The following is a 19,247-nucleotide window of genomic DNA, read 5'->3' on the forward strand; positions in this document are numbered from 1 at the left end:
ATAGCTAATACGGTCCCAAATGCCATTCTGTGGCCTGTAAGCGTAATTGACTTGCATGTGCCCTCCACTAATTTTAAAAGGAAACCTGTATTGAAATGTTCAGACACGTCCAGTCCAGGTCATAAATCATTTCTCCTTTTGAATGGTGCACGCTTCATCCTCCTTTACCCCATGGTATACAGTTGATCACGCAGATGAGTTGTGTGTTAAGCCGGTGTAATGCTCAGGTGATGAATGCACACTATGGGATTATGGAGAGGCGCTGAGGTGTTTTGTAGTTAAGACTTCCACACTGTCCCAGCACTTCTCTCCTAAAGCCTCCTCAACATGAAGACTCTCCTCGCCGCGCTGCTCCTGTTCGCCGCTGTGCTACACAGTGAGTAACTGCACAGTATAATGCATCCAAATCTAATGCTTGCTTTTTATTGTTATATTGCTTTATGGTTGTTCATGTTAATGCTGCCATTGCTTTAAATGTGTTGATACTTCTCAACAGAAATTTTACAAAAAACGATTGATACTATTTAAAATACATTTAAATATAACTGAACAGATGTATTATAAATAAAATCAAATGTATATACATTATGTAACAGCAGCAAGTGTTTTTATTACATTAAATGTCATTATTATTTTATTAATAATAATGACAACAACACACTGCTGTTACAAAATGTATATTGTTTATTTACTAATAGATTTTATTAGACTAATTAGATTTTGTATTTTGACATTTTATATACGTCATTTTTTATATACAGCAACAGGTGTTTTAATTTACACACAATCAATTTGCTGTTTATTGTGCTTTCTATTCATGAAAAAATCCTGAAAAAGTATCAACATTTCCACGAAAATATAAAGCACTTTATGAATAATAGGCTAATGCAAATCAGCATATTATAAATATTTAAGGATCATGTGACACTTCAGTGACAATTCAGCTTTGCATCACATGAATAAATTACACGTATTAATGTTTCACAACATTACTGTTTTTACAATATTTTTTGATTAAATAAATGCAGGCTTGATGAACACAAGAGACTTCTTTCAAAACATTAAGACATTGAAATTGAATACATAATATATTTACAACATTTAAATTCCTACAGTCCTCGTGAAATGATTATTATCTGCAAAGAGTTTGGGGTCGTTTAATCTCAGATCAGATGTGTTGTCTTGTCCGGTGTGTAAAGGTGAGGGGTTGAAGTGTCACACCTGTGTAGCGAATAACATGGAGGAGTGTAACCGGCAGGGCTCTACAGTGTGCCCCGCTCATTCAGATGCCTGCTCTACTATCACAGGACCAAGTGAGTACAACACACACGCATACACACTCTGGCGCGCTATCTTTGTGGGGACTACATTTGTCTAATGGGTTTTAAACTGTAAAAAACTGTAGCCGTCTCTTCTCCTATACTAACCCTACCCCTAAAACTGCCCATCAAAGAAAACCTAATGCATTTTTACGCTTTCAAAACTCATTATGTAGCCTATATGATTTATTGTTTCCTCATGGGGACCTACAATAGGTCCCCACGGTGACACACACACACACACGTCTGGTTCACTATCTTTGTGGGGACTCTCCATAGACGTGATGGTTTTTATACCGTACAAAATTTATATTATATCCCCCTACACTGGATGCCAGCCGAATTTAGCCCCGCCCACACATTTTTTAGGTCGAGCAGTTCATATTCTGACTAGAATTGAGTATGACCACGTCAGGCTACCCCTACACTGCCCCTGCCCCTAAACCTACTCATCACAGGAAACATTCTGCATTTTTACGTAACAAAAAACTCATCCTGCATGATTTATAAGCGTTTTGAAAAGTGGGGACCGCTGGCTGGTCCCACAATGTAGGTGATCTCAGGTTTTACTATCCTTATGGGGACAATTTGGTCCCCACAATGTAATATAAACAAGGACACACACACACACAGTGATTGCTGTTGTAGCTCACATACTGGCCACATGGGGGAGACATCACTCTTGACCATATTTGTGGTGTGTTTCAATATAATATAGGCCTATTGTAGGCAAATCGGGGCTAGCTGTCACAGTTTTAACCTTTGCGAATATTTCCTATAGGGTGTGATTAACTATTCAAATACAATTTATATACGGATAAATACCTTAACGACTTGGTTATAGTTAAAGCCATCTTTTAGAATGCAGAATAAAGTTATTTACCTAACAGGCTACATTTGAACTTGTTGACCTATTGTGACAACATGCCCCACTACACTATATTAAGTCCTTTAAATGGAACCTTTTTTTAATGAAACAAACACACTAAAATAGCTAATATTACAATATATGATATTAAATATTATAACACATTTTAACTTGTAAATATGCAACAACACTGTAAAAAAAGGCAAATTTTGAACTTTGGCAGTACAATCGACAGTACAAAGTTATTTCAAAATATGTTGTTACATGAAATGAGTTACATCATGTATAAATAATAAAAAAAGTTTAACATTTAACTTTGATGAGAAAACATTTATCGTTTTACATTAAAACAATGTAAAAACATATGTTGTCATAACTTATTGAACAAAAACCTGATATTTAAAGTATGAAAACTACTCACTGGTTCCATGTTTTCCCAGCATCTATAGCAAAAAAAAATTAACAAAATATTTTAATTTGGAGGACAGAATTCATTAAAATTATGCTGAATTAAGGCATTTTTGAACTGTTTGAAGCCAATATACAAAAACACTATTAGTGCAATTTATCTTTTGACTCAAAACCTACAGTAAATGAGCAACAGTTCTTCTGACAACTAGCCCCAGTCTACACTATTACATACTGTTTTTGCTGGATTGCACACACTCCCAACCAAAAGCACAGCCCAAATGAGGATTATCTGATGTATCCTGCTTGAACTGAGGGGATGTTCTTGTGAGTGATGTGTTGCTTTAAATCTGTGTTTTCTTCATCACAGACTCCGTGATGAAGTCATGCGCTTACAAGTCTTTCTGTGATAAGTCTCACATGAGCAATGGTGAGATGAAGCTGGAATGCTGCTTCAACGATGACTGTAACGGCCCCCACCGCTCCCACAGCCATGGAGGCCACAACGCCGCCATGACCCTGAGCTCCAGCCCTGTCCTGCTGCTGGGGGTCCTGCTCATTCGGCTGGCTGTCAGTTCCCTGTAAAACCTGAACACAGAGACCTTTGGTCATACATGTCAAGTTAACCCTCCTCTGATGTATCTAATGCAACTGATAGATGAGCTTTTGTCTGTTGGCCAGCAGCATAATGTGTGTGTGTGTGTGTGTGTTCGTGCTGTTACACATACAGGGGTTTAATAAACACTGCTTATAGATTTTGTGTTTATCTCTTCAATTTTCTGTTGTACATGAGCTCAAATGAGTATTTGCTGAACTAATAAATAAATACATTCCAGTTAAAAAGTCTCTTTTTCTATGGCTCTGGTCCGAACCAATGGCAAACAATTATACATTGTTGCATTTTTCAGCTTTTTCCAAATACTCCTCGCTGCAGACTGTAGCGCGGTGACGTCACGAATATTGCGTCACGAATGTGTTAGCGCGCATGCGCAAAGTGACGTTTCGTCGGTATTTAATACGCATGCGCGCCGATGATGTCACTTTTGTGTATTCGCGCATGCGCGTACATTCATTTTCAACTTCAATCACCTGAGGATGATGTTAGCGTTCGCTCGAAAGGTATGGATTCCATGGCAGTAAGTCAATAAGCAGTGTATTTATGTTGTTTTTAACAATTGTGTGTTTGTGTTAACAGCTTTTAATTGTTAGGGATGCCATATAGAGCGTCATAAATGTTTAATTTATTAATGTTTAACATGTGTGCCTCTAAACAAATTAATGCTTTGAAGATGTCTTAAAATAGAGCAGAAAGACTTAAATTAAGGAAGTCATGTCATTGATTGTTGCATGCATTGCAAAAATAAAATAAAATAAAAATCCTAATTTTTGTCTTGTTTTTCCAAATAGATATTTAAACATCTTTAAACAGAGATGCATTTACATGGAATGCAAATGTAAATTGGAGTCTCAAAAGAATTAATAAAATTATGGGAATTTATGTTGAAAACAAATCAAATATCTGTCTGTCTGCCTGCATGTCATGCCAGTCTGTAATGTGTCTGTCTGTATGTCATGCCAGTCTGTAATGTGTGTGTCTGCCTGCATGTCATGCCAGTCTGTAATGTGTCTGTCTGCCTGCCTGCATGTCATGCCAGTCTGTAATGTGTCTGTCTGCCTGCCTGCATGTCATGCCAGTCTGTAATGTGTCTGCCTGCCTGCATGTCATGCCAGTCTGTAATGTGTCTGTCTGCCTGCATGTCATGCCAGTCTGTAATGTGTCTGTCTGCCTGCATGTCATGCCAGTCTGTAATGTGTCTGCCTGCCTGCATGTCATGCCAGTCTGTAATATGTCTGTCTGCCTGCATGTCATGCCAGTCTGTAATGTGTCTGTCTGCCTGCCTGCATGTCATGCCAGTCTGTAATGTGTCTGTCTGTCTGCATGTCATGCCAGTCTGTAATATGTCTGTCTGCCTGCATGTCATGCCAGTCTGTAATGTGTCTGTCTGCCTGCATGTCATGCCAGTCTGTAATGTGTCTGTCTGTAATGTTTGTCTTGCCAAAAAAAAAAAAAAAAAAAAAAATAATATATATATATATATATATATATATATATATATATATATATATATATATATATATATATATATATTGTTTGTCTGTTATGTCTGTCTGTGTCTATCTATTTATCATGTTTTTGTTTCTGATAGACTGTAAACTTTCAGTTTGTAAACTACTTTGAACTAATGAATCTTCAAACTTCATAGCTATTGAAACTATTTCAAACTTTCAGGCTAGGCTTTTTCAATCTGAAGTTTGTCTTGAGAATGTTTTTATCTTGTTTTTATTCTTAATAAAATAAGTCTCTTAGGTACTTTACAGACAAAGCTAATAACACTCAAGCATATCTTTGTCTAACTTCTTCCAATAATACATTTTAAAATATTGTCCTGGTATGACCCTGTACCATGTTAATGCCTTTCTTCAAAATTATTCAACATTGTTTGTTCTATATTTTATCTAAATTAGGTGTCTAGAACTGGTGTGCATTTTCCACAGAACACAAACAAGAGTTTCGGGTGCCCTACTCATTGACACTGTGAGACTCTGCACTATCGAAGGACTGCCCACCCGGGTCTGCTCCTGATGGCGGATGGGGAGACCTGTGGTGATTTCATCCAGATAACGAGGATGAGGGCTATTGCTCGGGTTGAATGTTTGTATATGTGTGTATGATAATCTGTATGTGTACATAATTCTGTAATTATAATGATGAAAGCCATGTCTGCTTTGCTTTGAAATAAAAGAAAGTTGTCACTCTTATGAGTTATAATATGGGATATAGACACTGAAAATGTACTGTATGTAATCAGTTTAACATCAAACTACTTTATTGGCATAAATGTTTTACATGCCGTATTGTCAAAGCAACAGAAACTGTCCAAAAAATATAATACACAAAAATAAAGAAGAACAATGTAGGCTACAACATAATGTGAAAATAACACATTTATACCATCTGCCATTATTTTATACAATTAATGATCTATGTACATTATGTTACTAAGGGTGGTTATTTATTTATTTAGTGATATTACTTATTTTATTTATGGTCTTAGCGTAATTAGTTTATACGTTTGTAATGCATGGGGCATGTAATTCTTGCAAGTTTCTTCGTGTGTTTGCTGTATTGAATTGGGAATTCAAATTAATAATTTTTGTGAGGCTAAAGATGAATTTCCACCTGTGTGGACAATAAAGAGTTGTAATCTAAACTACACTTAGTTTAAATAAAATACACAGCCATTACAGAGTATACTCTGTAATTCTTTATAATTATATTGTTTTACCTCAGATGGCATGGTCAAAACCAAGGATATGTGTACTCCGTTTTGCTGTTTTTTATTATTACTTTAGCGTTTTTAACATTTTATTAACCTATTAAGTCAAGTTTTCTCATGCATTTTAAAGACGTGGGACGTCAAACAAGAAATCAAAACGTGACATCACCGCATAACGCAAATAGTACACACATGCGCTGTCACCACGTTATTGCGCATGCGTTTTAAAGATATGCGATACGTAATATTCGTGACGTATATTCGTGACGTCAGCGCGCTACAGTCTGCAGCGAGGGGTATCTCGCTTTTTTGGCTACTTTTCACACCACACCATAGACCGTAAAAAATGCACCACACTGATTGCTTTGGTCCGAACCAATTGAAACGAACCAAAACGTAGGCACGTGACAACATCCACATCACTCATTGGCCATGGCGTATTTCCTAAACTGCTTTTCGATTGGTCAGAATTTACGTGTGGGAAAATTCTAACAGAAGATTGAAGAGGAAAAGCCAACAAACTATAACACTACGAAAAGACGACTGCGCGGGCTGGCTTTGTCCCTGACCATAATTTACTACATTGTGTATATTTACCACAGTATGCAAACAATACATTTCTATAATGAAGCGTGGGTGCAACGTGAAAACAACGTTCTAATGCACTGCAACCGGCGAGCACGCACCGCTCGTCACTTTAAGCGGAGGCGTGCATTAATTATTCTTAACTCTGAGATGCTCATCTTCCGAAAATATTGCCAACGATCTATCAGGTAATAATGTCATGCACATAATGTCAGCGCAGCTTACTACGGCAGCTGGTTTAGTCCTAAAATCATCAGTACTTTTGCATTTGGTTCTGTTCGAGGTCGGATCACGTTCTCACCACAAACGAACTGCTCCAGAGTTCGTTTGAAAGCGTACCGAGACCAACTCTTCAAGGAGGTCTCGGTACGCTTGTTTAGTCCACACCCGAGTGCGATTGCTGCTTTCACACCTGACCAAACTAACTGCACTGAAGAGGGAAACGAACTACGATTCAACCGAACTAAATGAGGCAGGTGTGAAAGCACCCAAGTGTGGCATTTGGGACAGGGCCGAACACGCAGCCAACAAGAACATTTATAAGCCGCTTGCTACACTAGCCTACACAACACAGAACATGAAAGCACGCGGCCGATGAAAACACGAACCGCGTGCTACACAGTCTACACATGGGCAGAAGACCGCACGTGAACGAGCGAATGCCAAGAGTAAGCTAGATCGAAGTGACAGAACCCTGACATCCAACTTTCCCTTTGCATGAGGAATTGCAGTGCAGTCTGTCTACATCTCCTGACATGCCAGTCTGTCGGGCCACAGATTCTCATCTGAACCATGACGAATATCTTCCCTTGCAATGCAACAAGGAAAAATCTTTTGGAATGTCTTCTCCAACCTAGGCTTCTACTGTGATGTCCTCACAGGCTACATCTATGGCAGCCATCTGAGTACGTGGCTGGCGATAGACCTTTCACCTCAATGCTGAGAAGAACTCCTCAATTGGAGATGCCATTTGCATGCTATATAGGGGGTCACACACCATTCCCTGAAGACATTTGAGTGGTGGAATCTTACATTATCCCAAACTACCACAAACTTCGGTATATCATCTCGAAATGGACCACTCTCCTAAGAAGGTGAGGAGATGCAGCTTTGATCTATTTTAGAGAACTGGTTTCTCATTGGTTGAACTAAATTCTCTTTATTGGGACGGTCAAGATTTACCTGCACAATTAATTGATTCATGGCACATTTACAAAAAGTCTAATATCAATGTGAAGAAAATATGACAGTTTATGACTAGAGCAACCATTTTGTATTTAATGACTTTTTGATGAACTAATAACTAGATGTTTTGAGAAGTAAGACCATTGCAGAGAACTATATAATACATTTTGAGCAGCATGACATTAGTAACTGATAATGCAGGAAAACGCAGACAATTGTACACACTCTATTGCATGGATGTACCAAAGCAATCGCAACTTGTTCAAAACCATGAGAAATTGAGTCTATGATGTGCACAAGTGACTAGATGATGTGGAGGTTGAACAAGTAGTTTTGAGTATTTCAGAATCTTATCTGAGAAATGCACCAAAGAGACTGAGAAAAAAATGTCATTACTCGCCCTCATGTCGTTCCAAACCCATAAGACCTTTGTTCATCTTCAGAACACAAATGAAGATATTTTTGATGAAATCTGAGAGCTTTCCGATCCCTCCATAGATGGCTATTGAATTAATACTTTAAGGTCCAGAAAGGTAGGAAAGACATAATTAAAATCATCCATGTGACTGCAGTGGTTCAACCTTAATTCTATGAAGCGACGAGAATACTTTTTGACGTAGCACTTTGAAAGTGCTGCACTGTATTTACGTCAACAACGTAGGAGACTGAAACAGATGAGAAGAGATTGTTGGATAAATACAATTTTTTTTTTTTTTTTTTTTATAAGTATTCTCGTAGCTTCATAAAATTAAGGTTGAACCACTGGAGTCACATAGATTATTTTAACCATGTCTTTCCTATCTTTAATAATAATAATAATAATAATAATAATTTACATTTATATAGTGCTTTTCAAGGCACTCAAAATGCTTTGCATGGAAGGGGGGAATCTCCTCAACCACCACCAGTGTGCATGAGGAGACCGAGTGATGAAGTCAATCAGGATATGGGGATGATTAAACAGAGGCCAATGGGCAAATTTGGCCAGGATGCCGGGGTTACACCCCTAGTTTTTTCCGAAGGACATCCTGGGATTTTTTTAATGACCACAGAGAGCCAGGCCCTCGTTTTAACGACTCATCCGAAAGGACAGCGCTTGTTACAGTATAGTGTCCTGATCACTATACTGGGGTGTTATGACCCACACAGACCACAGGGTGAGCACCTCCTGCTGGCCTCACTAACACCTCTACCAGCCAGCAGCTACCTAGTTTTCCCAGTTGGTCTTTCATCCAGGTACTGAGCTACTGACCAGGCTCAGCCCTGCTTAGCATCAGCAGGAAACCAATCTTGGACTACAGGGAGGGTGATATGCTGCTGGACATAGAAAGTGTTAAATAAATTGCTGTCTATGGAGGGATCAGAAAGCTTTTGGATTTCATCAAAAAAAAAAAAAATTCTTAATTTGTTTTCCGAAGATGAATGAAGGTCTTACGGGTTTGGCACAACATGAGGGTGAGGAATTAATGACAGAATTTTCATTTTTGTATGAACTAACCCTTTAAGCGCCACCTAGTGGACAAATCTATCTCAAATCTCTCACATTTGACTCGCAAAATAGAGACACACAACGATGGTCATTGAGTCTAAACAACATAGAATGTGGAATACAACTAGAATCTATTCTTGCTTCTGTTAGTGAGAAATCAATATTAGCCTACTATTATATTATTATTACTAATAAAATACTGGCATGCCTACTATTTTTTTATATCAGTAAGAAGAATCGCGTTTTACGAATGAGCTAGAATAGTCTGTTTTCTTTTAAATATAACAAATATAACTCTGTTTTTAAAGGTTAACCCTGCTTAGTTTAAATGTTTTAAAATTATTCAAAGTGAAAACATTAGTTAGAAAAACAGGTCTTAATTGTAATCAGTTAGCTACATTACTTTAATACAGTAATTTAAGTTACAGCAGGCTACTATTGTAATAATTACAATATTACATTTCCAAAGTAGCCTTCCCTTCCCGAAACAGCTGTCCGTCTGACTCTGTGTATGGAAAAGTAAGCAAAGTCGTGCATGAGAAGCCTCACGCAGGTCTGCAGGGCATCCCCAGCCGTATGACGTCATGTGTCTGTAACGGTGGCAGCGATGGCTGGTGTCAGATTGCAGTGTTGGTGGGAGGCGGTGATGCGCGTGAACTCGTTTAAAAGTGTTGCAGGAGACAGAAAGAATCAGCGCTGCTGCATCCAGCTGCGGGTGGAACTTGGCTGAGTTTCCTCACGAGAACAAAGTTTCCCCAAAGGTGAGTTAAGGCGCCAACCAGAAATTCTACTTAGTATTTAATAAATTATTTATCATTAAAGAGAATTCAGGTTGAAACTATTTTGAAATGCTGACACCGGAGTTGTTTTGGGTGTCTCTAATAACGAAATGTGATGTGCTATTTGATCTAGCTTATCATGACTGGAATTTAACCCAATAACATTTATGTAGGAACAATCTAAAAATGTACAGTCATGTTCTTGGAAATGTATTCGTCATGTTAGTTCCATAGACCTTTGAAAATGTTTGAGTGATAATTAATAATGATTATGAGGTAGGTCTACTACAACTTTTGCTCTGCATTTGCTTCAAATACAAAAAAATATATTTATATGTAGTAGCCTATAGGTTTTTTCCCCCCAGAAAATTGTTTTCCAGATATCAACAATATTTTTAAAAAATAACTAAATTAGAGCTTAGAAATATGAATAATGTTTATATATAGATACATACATGGCTTTTAATTATACTTTTCATTAATTGGACCCCTGTTTGCTAGGCATGTGACGGTATACAATTATCTTGTTGCATTAAATGCTGAAGCTTGTATCACGGTATACAGTATTATCACGGTATTGAAATAAGTTCAGTATCGTGAGCAGACTTAAAAAAAAGACTTATTACAATAAAGCAGGTTTAATATTTTTCTTCTTATACCAAAAAAATAACAGAACATTTAAATACAATAAAGCAGTACACACAAAAACAAATGTTTTAAACAGATTAAAGTGCAAAAGACCAAAAGAAAAATAGTTAACCCTATTTAGTGTTATATATTATGTAATATATGGTTTTCCCAGAAAAATATTTTCCAAATATTAATGTTTAATGTTTTTGAAAATAACTAAATTAGTTATATAGCATATTGTGTAGGACAATTAATGTGTAATGAATGAAAAAAAATAAGTAATCATACACACATGGTCAGTAACATCTTAAAGGGTTAGTTCACCCAAAAATGAAAATTGTCATCATTTAATCACCCTTAAGTTGTTCCAAACCTGTATGAGTTTCTTTGCTCTGCTGAACACAAAATAAGATACCAATGTTCTAAATCTAAGTGTGTCTTTCTGTTGCCAGAAGCTTGGATGAGATTGCATTCTTTGGACAGTGATTATGACATTAACTTAAAGTCTCCATAAATTAAATGAATACAATAACTAGTTAAAAAGGCAGCTTTTAGTGATTTATTTGGGAACAGAATCCCTTAGGGAAAGGGATTTTCTGAGTCAGGAAATGGGATATTGTGTTACGAATAATTGTCCTGCTGGTTGGACAGATGAGGAGTTTTAGTCACCCTTTAAGTTCAGTTTTAGTTTCCTCACACAAAGTACATGATACATGTGAGTAAAACATTCATCTTAACTGTGTAGATGTCTACTTCTAGGAAAATGTCCACTTTGTGGTTTTGGCAGTTAGATGTGTATGAATGAAGGAGGTTGTTATATCATGTCCTGGCGTTTCTATAAACTAGAAACATCCTGGAAACCATTTGGCTGCCATTCATAGTTCATAGTTGCTGAGCTGTGATTTCAAAATTAATGTGCACATAGATACTGATTTTAATGCAGTTGTACATGCAGGCCTTTGTGAGACATTAATAATGTCTGTATTATAGGTCTTGTTTCTACAAAATCTCTCTGACTGCCAGTTTGGGATTAGTGAAACTGTAGACACTAGACACCCCAGTCATCTATCTGCTATAGCCTTAGGATTTGGCAAAGGGTGGATTGACATTGAGACAGAGTTCAGCATGGTCATACACATGCTTTGTATTAGCAACGAAAATACCTTTGCCATCCCTTGTAGCCTTTTTGATCATCTAATCAGTTTTTGTGGTCATTAAATACTGAATTAAGTGTGCTAATATCCAGTTTAGGTTTCAAATTAATAATTTCACAGAATTAACATGTCATGAATAATTTCCCAAATTTATGTTATATTGTTAATCTTGTGTTTGTGCTGTTTAATGCTCTCGCAGGTCCCTGTATAAGTTTAGCCATGGCTGTCTCTTCTGCATTGTACATCTTCAATCTGTTGGTCCTGGTTCAGGCCCAATCTGAATCCCAGCAACCCACGATTCAACTCCGCCTAGCCGGTGATAAACACAAGCATTACGAGGGTCGTCTAGAGGTCTTCTACAACAATGAATGGGGGACTATCTGTGATGATGACTTCTCAATCGAAGCGGCTCATGTTGCGTGTAGGCAGCTTGGCTTCCTGGGCGCTGTTGCTTGGTCTCCATCTGCAAAGTTCGGACAAGGAGAAGGTAGGCAAGAATTACTCAAACTTGTTCTGATAGCATGTTATAAGCTTATGGTCCATTGAAAGATGCATATATTTTTGGATTTCATTAGAAATCCATCATGTTATAGTCATTAGCTGTGAATGATACCAACCAAGTTTCAGCATCAAGAGCAAACATAATCTTATGTCTTTTTACTAGAGAAACATGATGATTTGTTCCAATAAATCTGTCCAGAGATTGTAAATCAAACTCCAGTTCGAGTTCAGTGGGTGGTTATGGGCCCTATGGAAGAATAACCACTGGTCTTCCACTTTTATTGCACTTTCCATTGAGTTTGCAAAATCATATGTAGCATGTAATACACAGTGAGAAGAAAGTCTGGAAGAATAACTTTTTATTGAAGCAATGGAATAGCAAAAACTAGACTAACTAGGTTGGTTAAAGAAGGTTTAACAAGGAGGCTTTGCTCTCACTAGCAGCCTTTTTTTAAATTAATAATTTACTTCAAAGCTGCATGACAAAGAAGTTGAAAATTCACCATAAAAACATCATAAAATCTTTTTTTCTTCACTGGATCAGTGTCCATTTCATGACAGTGTTATTCAGACTGGTTTTGTGAATTGGCAGATTCATTAAAAAGATCCACTCAAAAGAACAATTCATTTAACTCGGGTAGAGACCAAGTTTTTAAGTGAACTTTTTAATGATTTTGGTCTGATTTTGGTAATTGAGTAAAGACATTCAGAACACTGTAACAAATATAGTAAAGTTGTGTGAACCACTTTAATGATACCTTTATGGTGCTTTTTAATGATATTGTTTAAAAACTCACCTTGTGAAAGTCATACAGGTTTAGAATTAGATAATGTAGAATAAGAAAGTACATTTAGAGGCAAACTCTTTTAAAAGAATACTTTACCCAAAAATAAACTTTTCCCCATAATTTACTTACCCTCGTGCAATCCTAGATGTATATGAATTTCTTCTTTCAGCCGAACACTATCAGAGTTATATTAAATAACAACCTGGCTCTTACCATCTTTGTAATGGCATTGAATAGTGTCAGTTTTTGAAGATGGCTCAACAAGGCCTCCATTGGCCACAATGTCATTTCCTCTCTCAAGATTCATAAAAGATGTCATTAAAAGTCCATCTGACTACAGTAGTTCTACAATAAATCTACAATAAAGGACAAAAATAGTTTTTGTGTGCAACAAAACCCTAAATAACGTCTTATAGTGATGGACGATTTCAAAACACTGCTTCGTGCAGCTTCGAACCATTATGAATCGGTGTATCAAATCAAATTGAAGCACAGGATAGAGGAAAAACAAAATGCAGATCACGAATTAGAAGTCTAAAATAAGAAGTTTTAAAGAGAAATGTTGGAGGATTTGGATATAAGAGAAGAAGTGATATGTCCTACATCATACATTGGGTCAGCGGTCACTCTTCCGCCTCTCTTGGGAATGTGTACATTGCCGAAAGCCAGTGATTATAGTTTATAAACTATATTGATATTTTTCTTGCAAAACCCATCGCTTCTCCATAAGGCAATGAATTCCTTTAAGGAATCCAAATGCACAATATCTGTCGCTGATTGACAAAACCAACAATTGTTCTTTGTTCCACAGGTCGCATTTGGCTAGACAATGTCCATTGCACAGGAAGAGAAAAATCTTTAGCAGAATGCTCCTCAAATGGCTTTGGGGTGTCGGACTGCAGGCACAGCGAGGATGTTGGGGTGATGTGCAATCAGAAGCGCATCCCTGGCCACCGGTTCATCAATACCATGAACAACAATGTTGAGGTACGTCAAATCACTCTGCTCATGACACGTAGTAGTTTATTGACCTAACTGAGATTGATAGTGCTGAGTCACTTTAATTTTACTGAAATGCAGTGCAGATGTGAGTTCAGAGCTAGTAAACCAAGCCTAAGTATCTGCTCATGGCAATTGGTTTTGAAACAAACCAGATATGCCTTTGAAATGCCCTTTTAGGATGACAGTAGGCACAAAAGACCACACTGTGTCACCAACCACACAGTTTTCCTTTAGAAGAATGAAGAATCCTACCAAGAACCTTCCTCAAAAGCATTATTTCTTAGAGAAACAACCACATATCTTTGTCATATCCGGAAAGTTTGGGTGGAGGTTCTACTTTCCCAACATTATCTCTTGGACAAAAGGAAGTGAAGGTCTGCGACTACAAAGTCACACATTCCTCTCCAAAGATTGCCGTTCTAGAATCGTATTTTAACATTCAATTCTAATTTTATGACATGCCAGCTGTCCACACACACACCTGTTTTCTTTGATGCAAAGATCTGTACCAGAATCATGATATTTGTATATTTGCCATGTTACTGTGGCAACCACAGTAAGCAGCTTTAAAGATGGACCTTTGAGAGCGATCAAAGAGCCCATGGTGTGCTTTTCCATTTCCACTACCCTGAGGTTTAATGACATTACCACAGTGTGCATCTCTCCCCCGATCCTTCCTATCCCGTGCCGCTCCCCCACTCCTTCAATGCCGTCTTTGGGAATCGCTGACTAATGGAAGGAATGAAAGCAAAATAGAATAACCACCCGTTAAACGTGAATTCTTTAATTATAAGTAGCAAAAAACTGTTGGTTAATAGTTTTCAATGAGGGAACTGTCTGGTATGAAAAACACCAGCCGTCAGACCCCCTTCTCACATTTCCGCCGTTCGGAAGTCGTCATAGTTGGGTAAACTTCTAAAGTGGTGAACGGTAGACTACAAAAAATATGGTCACCTCAAATTCCTATGATGTCACCAGTCAGGCGACAGTCTATGAACGAATGTGAGAAGTTATCTATTGGTAGGTGTAATCGTGACTTTTCCGGCGTCACATACCAGAAGTCTGAGACACAGGCAGTCTGTGTGAACCTTGTATGAGTGAATTCTTAAACACCAGCTCAGCAGGGTGAACTGAACTGAGACCGACGCCCAGATTCCTCAGGCTAACTCCCAGTGCCGTGCCAATGTTTTTATAAGCAAAAGTCCATCTTTTTGTGTATTTTTTTTCTCATCAATGGACAATTTGATGTCAGAAATAACAAAGAGTAGCCAAAACTGGCAGCTGAACAGAGCTAAATTCTTAGCATCTCACGAGCAGTGGATTACGAGATCTTTCCACAAATATTATCCTTTGCCAAAACTGGAAAATTGCTTAATAAGGGTTTTTCTGTCATGTACATACAAACAACACTGTTTGAAAGTCAGTTTGCCTGCTTTTATTTACCTTTCCTGGGTGTCAGCACAGCTAGCTTGTGTGTGTGCTCCACCTAGCAAACATTACCTTTAAAAGACCTTGTTTAAGGAGAACATGACGGATAGAGTTTTACTGCATCACATCCAGTATGCTGCTATGATCATATTAGCTTATTATTTACAAGTAAAGATACACTCTATTGCCCTGAAAACATGTAGCGATTATGATAGCACTTCAGACAACATATTTAACTAGCTGGGGTTTATGGCTTGTGAAACAGTTTAGACAAGTCATTCAAAGACTGCTTAATTGGATGACCTCTAGCAAAAACACAAAATGCTTGATCTAATGAATGTCTTTCCAAGACGGCTGGAAAGCTTTCAGATGTTTTCCACAGAGGCACAGATACTTTTCACATTCACATTTTTAATGAAGGCATTGGCTGAAATACTTCTCAAAAGACAACCAATCTAATCACATAGAAAGTGTGAGTATTTCTTTTGAAATGATGCATCAAATATGTTACTGTTTTTGTTTTTTTTATAATTTTCCCACTATATTATCTGCCTCTAAAACATAAACAGATTTTATGCTTATATCTGACCACACGCAGATAGACACTAATTTAAAATGTAACTAAACTAATGTGAAAGACAGAAGACAGGCTCACAGAACAGACAGCAGGGGTAAATGAATGATTGAATGGTTTGTTTTGTATTCTTGTAAACATTAAGTGAAACAGAACAGCTTATCGTGATCAAATGAATCGCCACCACACACAGTCTGCCACAACACGTGGAAACAATCGGCTCTGCAGAATGGTCACCAAAAGTTCATAACATGAAAGCTGTTTGCAGTTCATGGATTTGTTGCCATTACTCAGCTAATGATTATAATAATTAATGTCCATGTTTGTCTATAGCAGATGTTTCCTACCAACTGATGAGAGTAGTAGACAACTTAATAAAATTCAGTACAACCTCAGACAAAACACATACTAATTACATAATGAAAGTTACATAATGATTCAAATTCAAATGATTCAAACTCATTAAATATGGAGTAGTGCCTACTTTTTGTTGTGGACCGTCAGTAGATGTTTAGCAAGATAACATTGTAAGATCATGTTCAAGGCAAAAAGACAGGACCTGAAGAAGATTAAATGCGTGTAATGGATTGCATTCCGCTTGTCATGGTGATTGATTTTAATATATATAGACCTATATATTCACCTACAGACAAAGCATGCTCTTAAGTCAACATGCCTATGCTGGTCTCAACAGAATGTACCAGTAGTGAACCTACATGCTAAATGTGCCCTGAAGATGTCAAAGTTCAGGATTTTCCACCAGGCTAAGAGGTGTTGGCTTTCTCTCACATTCCATTTTTCAAACAAGAGTGTCAGTTGTGAGGTTAGGATGCCTTTTAAATAATTTTTTTTTGGAATGGGATGCATAAAAAATGTCCTGATATCACTGAAATTATTATCTTAAGAAAATCCCAAAACCCGCATCCTGAAAGGTCTCTACCAATGGTGTGTATTTGGTAGGGCTAAAGATTTTTCTAGTCAACTAGTAGTTGTTTTAAAGAGAGAGTTCACTCAAAAATGAAAATTGTTAGCATTTACTCACCCTCAAGTTATTCCAAACCTCTATGAGTTTCATTCTTCTGATGACCACAAAGGAAGATACTTGAAAGAATGTTTGTAACCAAGCAGATCTCGGCAGCTAATATTGACTACCATAGTATTTTTTCCACACTGAGGTCAATGGCCGCCGAGATCTGCTTGGTTACAAACATTCTTCCAAAAATCTTCGTGTCGAGGTGGATGAGCGAGAGACATGGGAGGAGCGAGTGGGACCAGTGCGTGATTGAGCGTCACCTGCAAATATTTAATAATAAAACCTTTAGGCGTAATGTAGCTTATTCCGCACTCAAGCGCATGCATAAAGCTTGCTGCAAGCACCGTCAAACGTAATGACTCACCCTAATGTTGTTCCACACCCGTAAGACCTCCGTTTATCTTCAGAACACAGTTTAAGATATTTTATATTTAGTCTGAGAGCGTATCCAAGTGTATGCACTATACTGTCCATGTCCATAAAGGGAATAAAAACATCATCAAAGTAGTCCTTATGTGACATCAGTTGGTTAATTAGAATCTCTTGAAGCATCGAAAATAAATTTTGGTCCAAAAATAACAAAAATTACGACTTTATTCAGCATTGTCTTCTCTTCCTTGTTTGTGTTCAGTCCTCAAATAAAGATTCAAACGGTCATGAATCAGCGGATTGATTCATGATTCGGATCGCATGCCAAACTGCTGAAATCATGTGACACTGGGAATCTGAATCATTGATCGATTTACTGATTCATAACCGTTTTAATCTTTATTTGAGGACTGAACACAAACAAGGAAGGGAAGACGATGCTGAATAAAGTCATAGTTTTTGTTATTTTTGGACCAAAATGTATTTTCGAGATTCAAGTGGTCATGAATCATTCAATGCTTCAAGAGATTCTAATTAACCAACTGATGTCACATATGGACTACTTTGATGATGTTTTTATTCCCTCTCTGGACATGGACAGTATAGTGTATAGTGTGTATACACTTGGATACGCTCTCGGACTAAATATAAAATATCTTAAACTGTGTTCCGAAGATGACCAGAGATCTTGCGTGTGTGGAACGGCATTAGGGTGAGTCATTAATGACATCAATTTTATTTTTGGGGTGAACTAACCCTTTTATAACTAGTGTTTTCAGCTGAAAAGATGAAGTTGACGTTGCTGACTCGCCATCTCCACAGTTTAGTGGACACACGTCTTTAGAGAAAATGCAACTTTCACGGATTACATAATCGGAGAGTATTTGTTTTCAATTTAAATTGGTTTGTTTTAAAGTAGACATTTTAAGCGTATAGTTTTGGTTCATTTAGTGAAGTTGCATCCTGTTTATTTTCTTTATTTTACAAAATCACTTTTTGTTCTTATTGTGAGTTTATACAAATAAAAGTAGACCATTTACAGTTTTGAATTATGTACTCTGTATTTTAATGACAGAGTATTTTAAGTTGTTTCCGCTGTTATCAGGAAAAAAAGATGGAAAAAGTTTCTTTGTCCACAACCTTTCTAGAGGTGCTCCTGGTTTGTGAAAAACTGCCATTGTGGGAAGAACATAAAGATTGAATGTAAATATGTCCAGAGTTGCTCTGTGGAGTTCAGGGATCATGTTAACCTGGAGCGTTTCCATGGAACCGACTTGTTCATGAGACCCTTGTGACCCTTTTTCTGCTGCCTAAGGTTCACTATTAGTTCTGTCATACTTTGTTTCTTGTCCACCCTCTCTTTTCATAAGTGTTGTAAGTGGTATCCTGACACACAAATGACCCTTAAGACAAAAGCCTGTCTCAAAATAGGTTTCGTCGCAGACAGTTGTAGACAGGCTGATTTTGGAGTGGTGGTGTGAGTATGCGTTGTTTGAGAGCGCCGTTGGGATGACACACTAAGCTGTAGAAACTTCCTGCTTCTTGGGGGTGTGGTGGGGGGTGTTTGTGTGTACATATGCTTGGCTTGTAACATTATAGACAATCCAGATGTTTTCATGTATCTCCTTTCTCTGGGATTACTTGAATTACTATAATCTATATATCAGCTGAATCCATGCATCCCTCACATTATCCTTTTTCTTCCTCCAAAAATGCCTAAAATTCCCTCAAACACTCCCTAAAACCACAAACTCGCACAATCAACTGGCATTTCCACTCCATGTCCCTGGAACCGGC

The 19,247-nt window shown here is 37.5% G+C and overlaps 2 protein-coding genes across 3 annotated transcripts in view; both read left to right on the forward strand.

The window, feature by feature from the left end:
• Nucleotides 1-299: 299 nt before the first annotated feature.
• Nucleotides 300-3,296, forward strand: si:ch211-113d22.2 (uncharacterized). 2 transcript variants are annotated; one of them, XM_067434119.1, is made up of 3 exons: nt 300-376; nt 1,200-1,313; nt 2,966-3,296. In XM_067434119.1, exons 1-3 carry the CDS (start codon nt 328-330, stop codon nt 3,178-3,180), a joined length of 378 nt encoding a protein of 125 aa, XP_067290220.1. In that variant the 5' UTR covers nt 300-327; the 3' UTR covers nt 3,181-3,296. The 2 variants fall into 2 exon arrangements, with proteins under 2 accessions (XP_067290220.1, XP_067290219.1); XM_067434118.1 differs by having other exon boundaries at nt 301-376; nt 1,173-1,313.
• Nucleotides 3,297-6,938: 3,642 nt separating this feature from the next.
• Nucleotides 6,939-19,247, forward strand: part of loxl2a (lysyl oxidase-like 2a) — a 29,629-nt gene continuing 17,320 nt past the window's right edge. Inside the window, exons 1-4 of the mRNA XM_067433253.1 lie at nt 6,939-7,612; nt 9,798-9,953; nt 11,955-12,242; nt 13,856-14,031. Coding sequence (XP_067289354.1) covers nt 11,975-12,242; nt 13,856-14,031 — 444 coding nt within the window. The 5' untranslated portion in view covers nt 6,939-7,612; nt 9,798-9,953; nt 11,955-11,974. The remainder of the gene's footprint in view (nt 7,613-9,797; nt 9,954-11,954; nt 12,243-13,855; nt 14,032-19,247) is intronic.

Source organism: Pseudorasbora parva, chromosome 23, assembly GCF_024679245.1.
Source record: "Pseudorasbora parva isolate DD20220531a chromosome 23, ASM2467924v1, whole genome shotgun sequence".
NCBI lineage: Eukaryota > Metazoa > Chordata > Actinopteri > Cypriniformes > Gobionidae > Pseudorasbora > Pseudorasbora parva.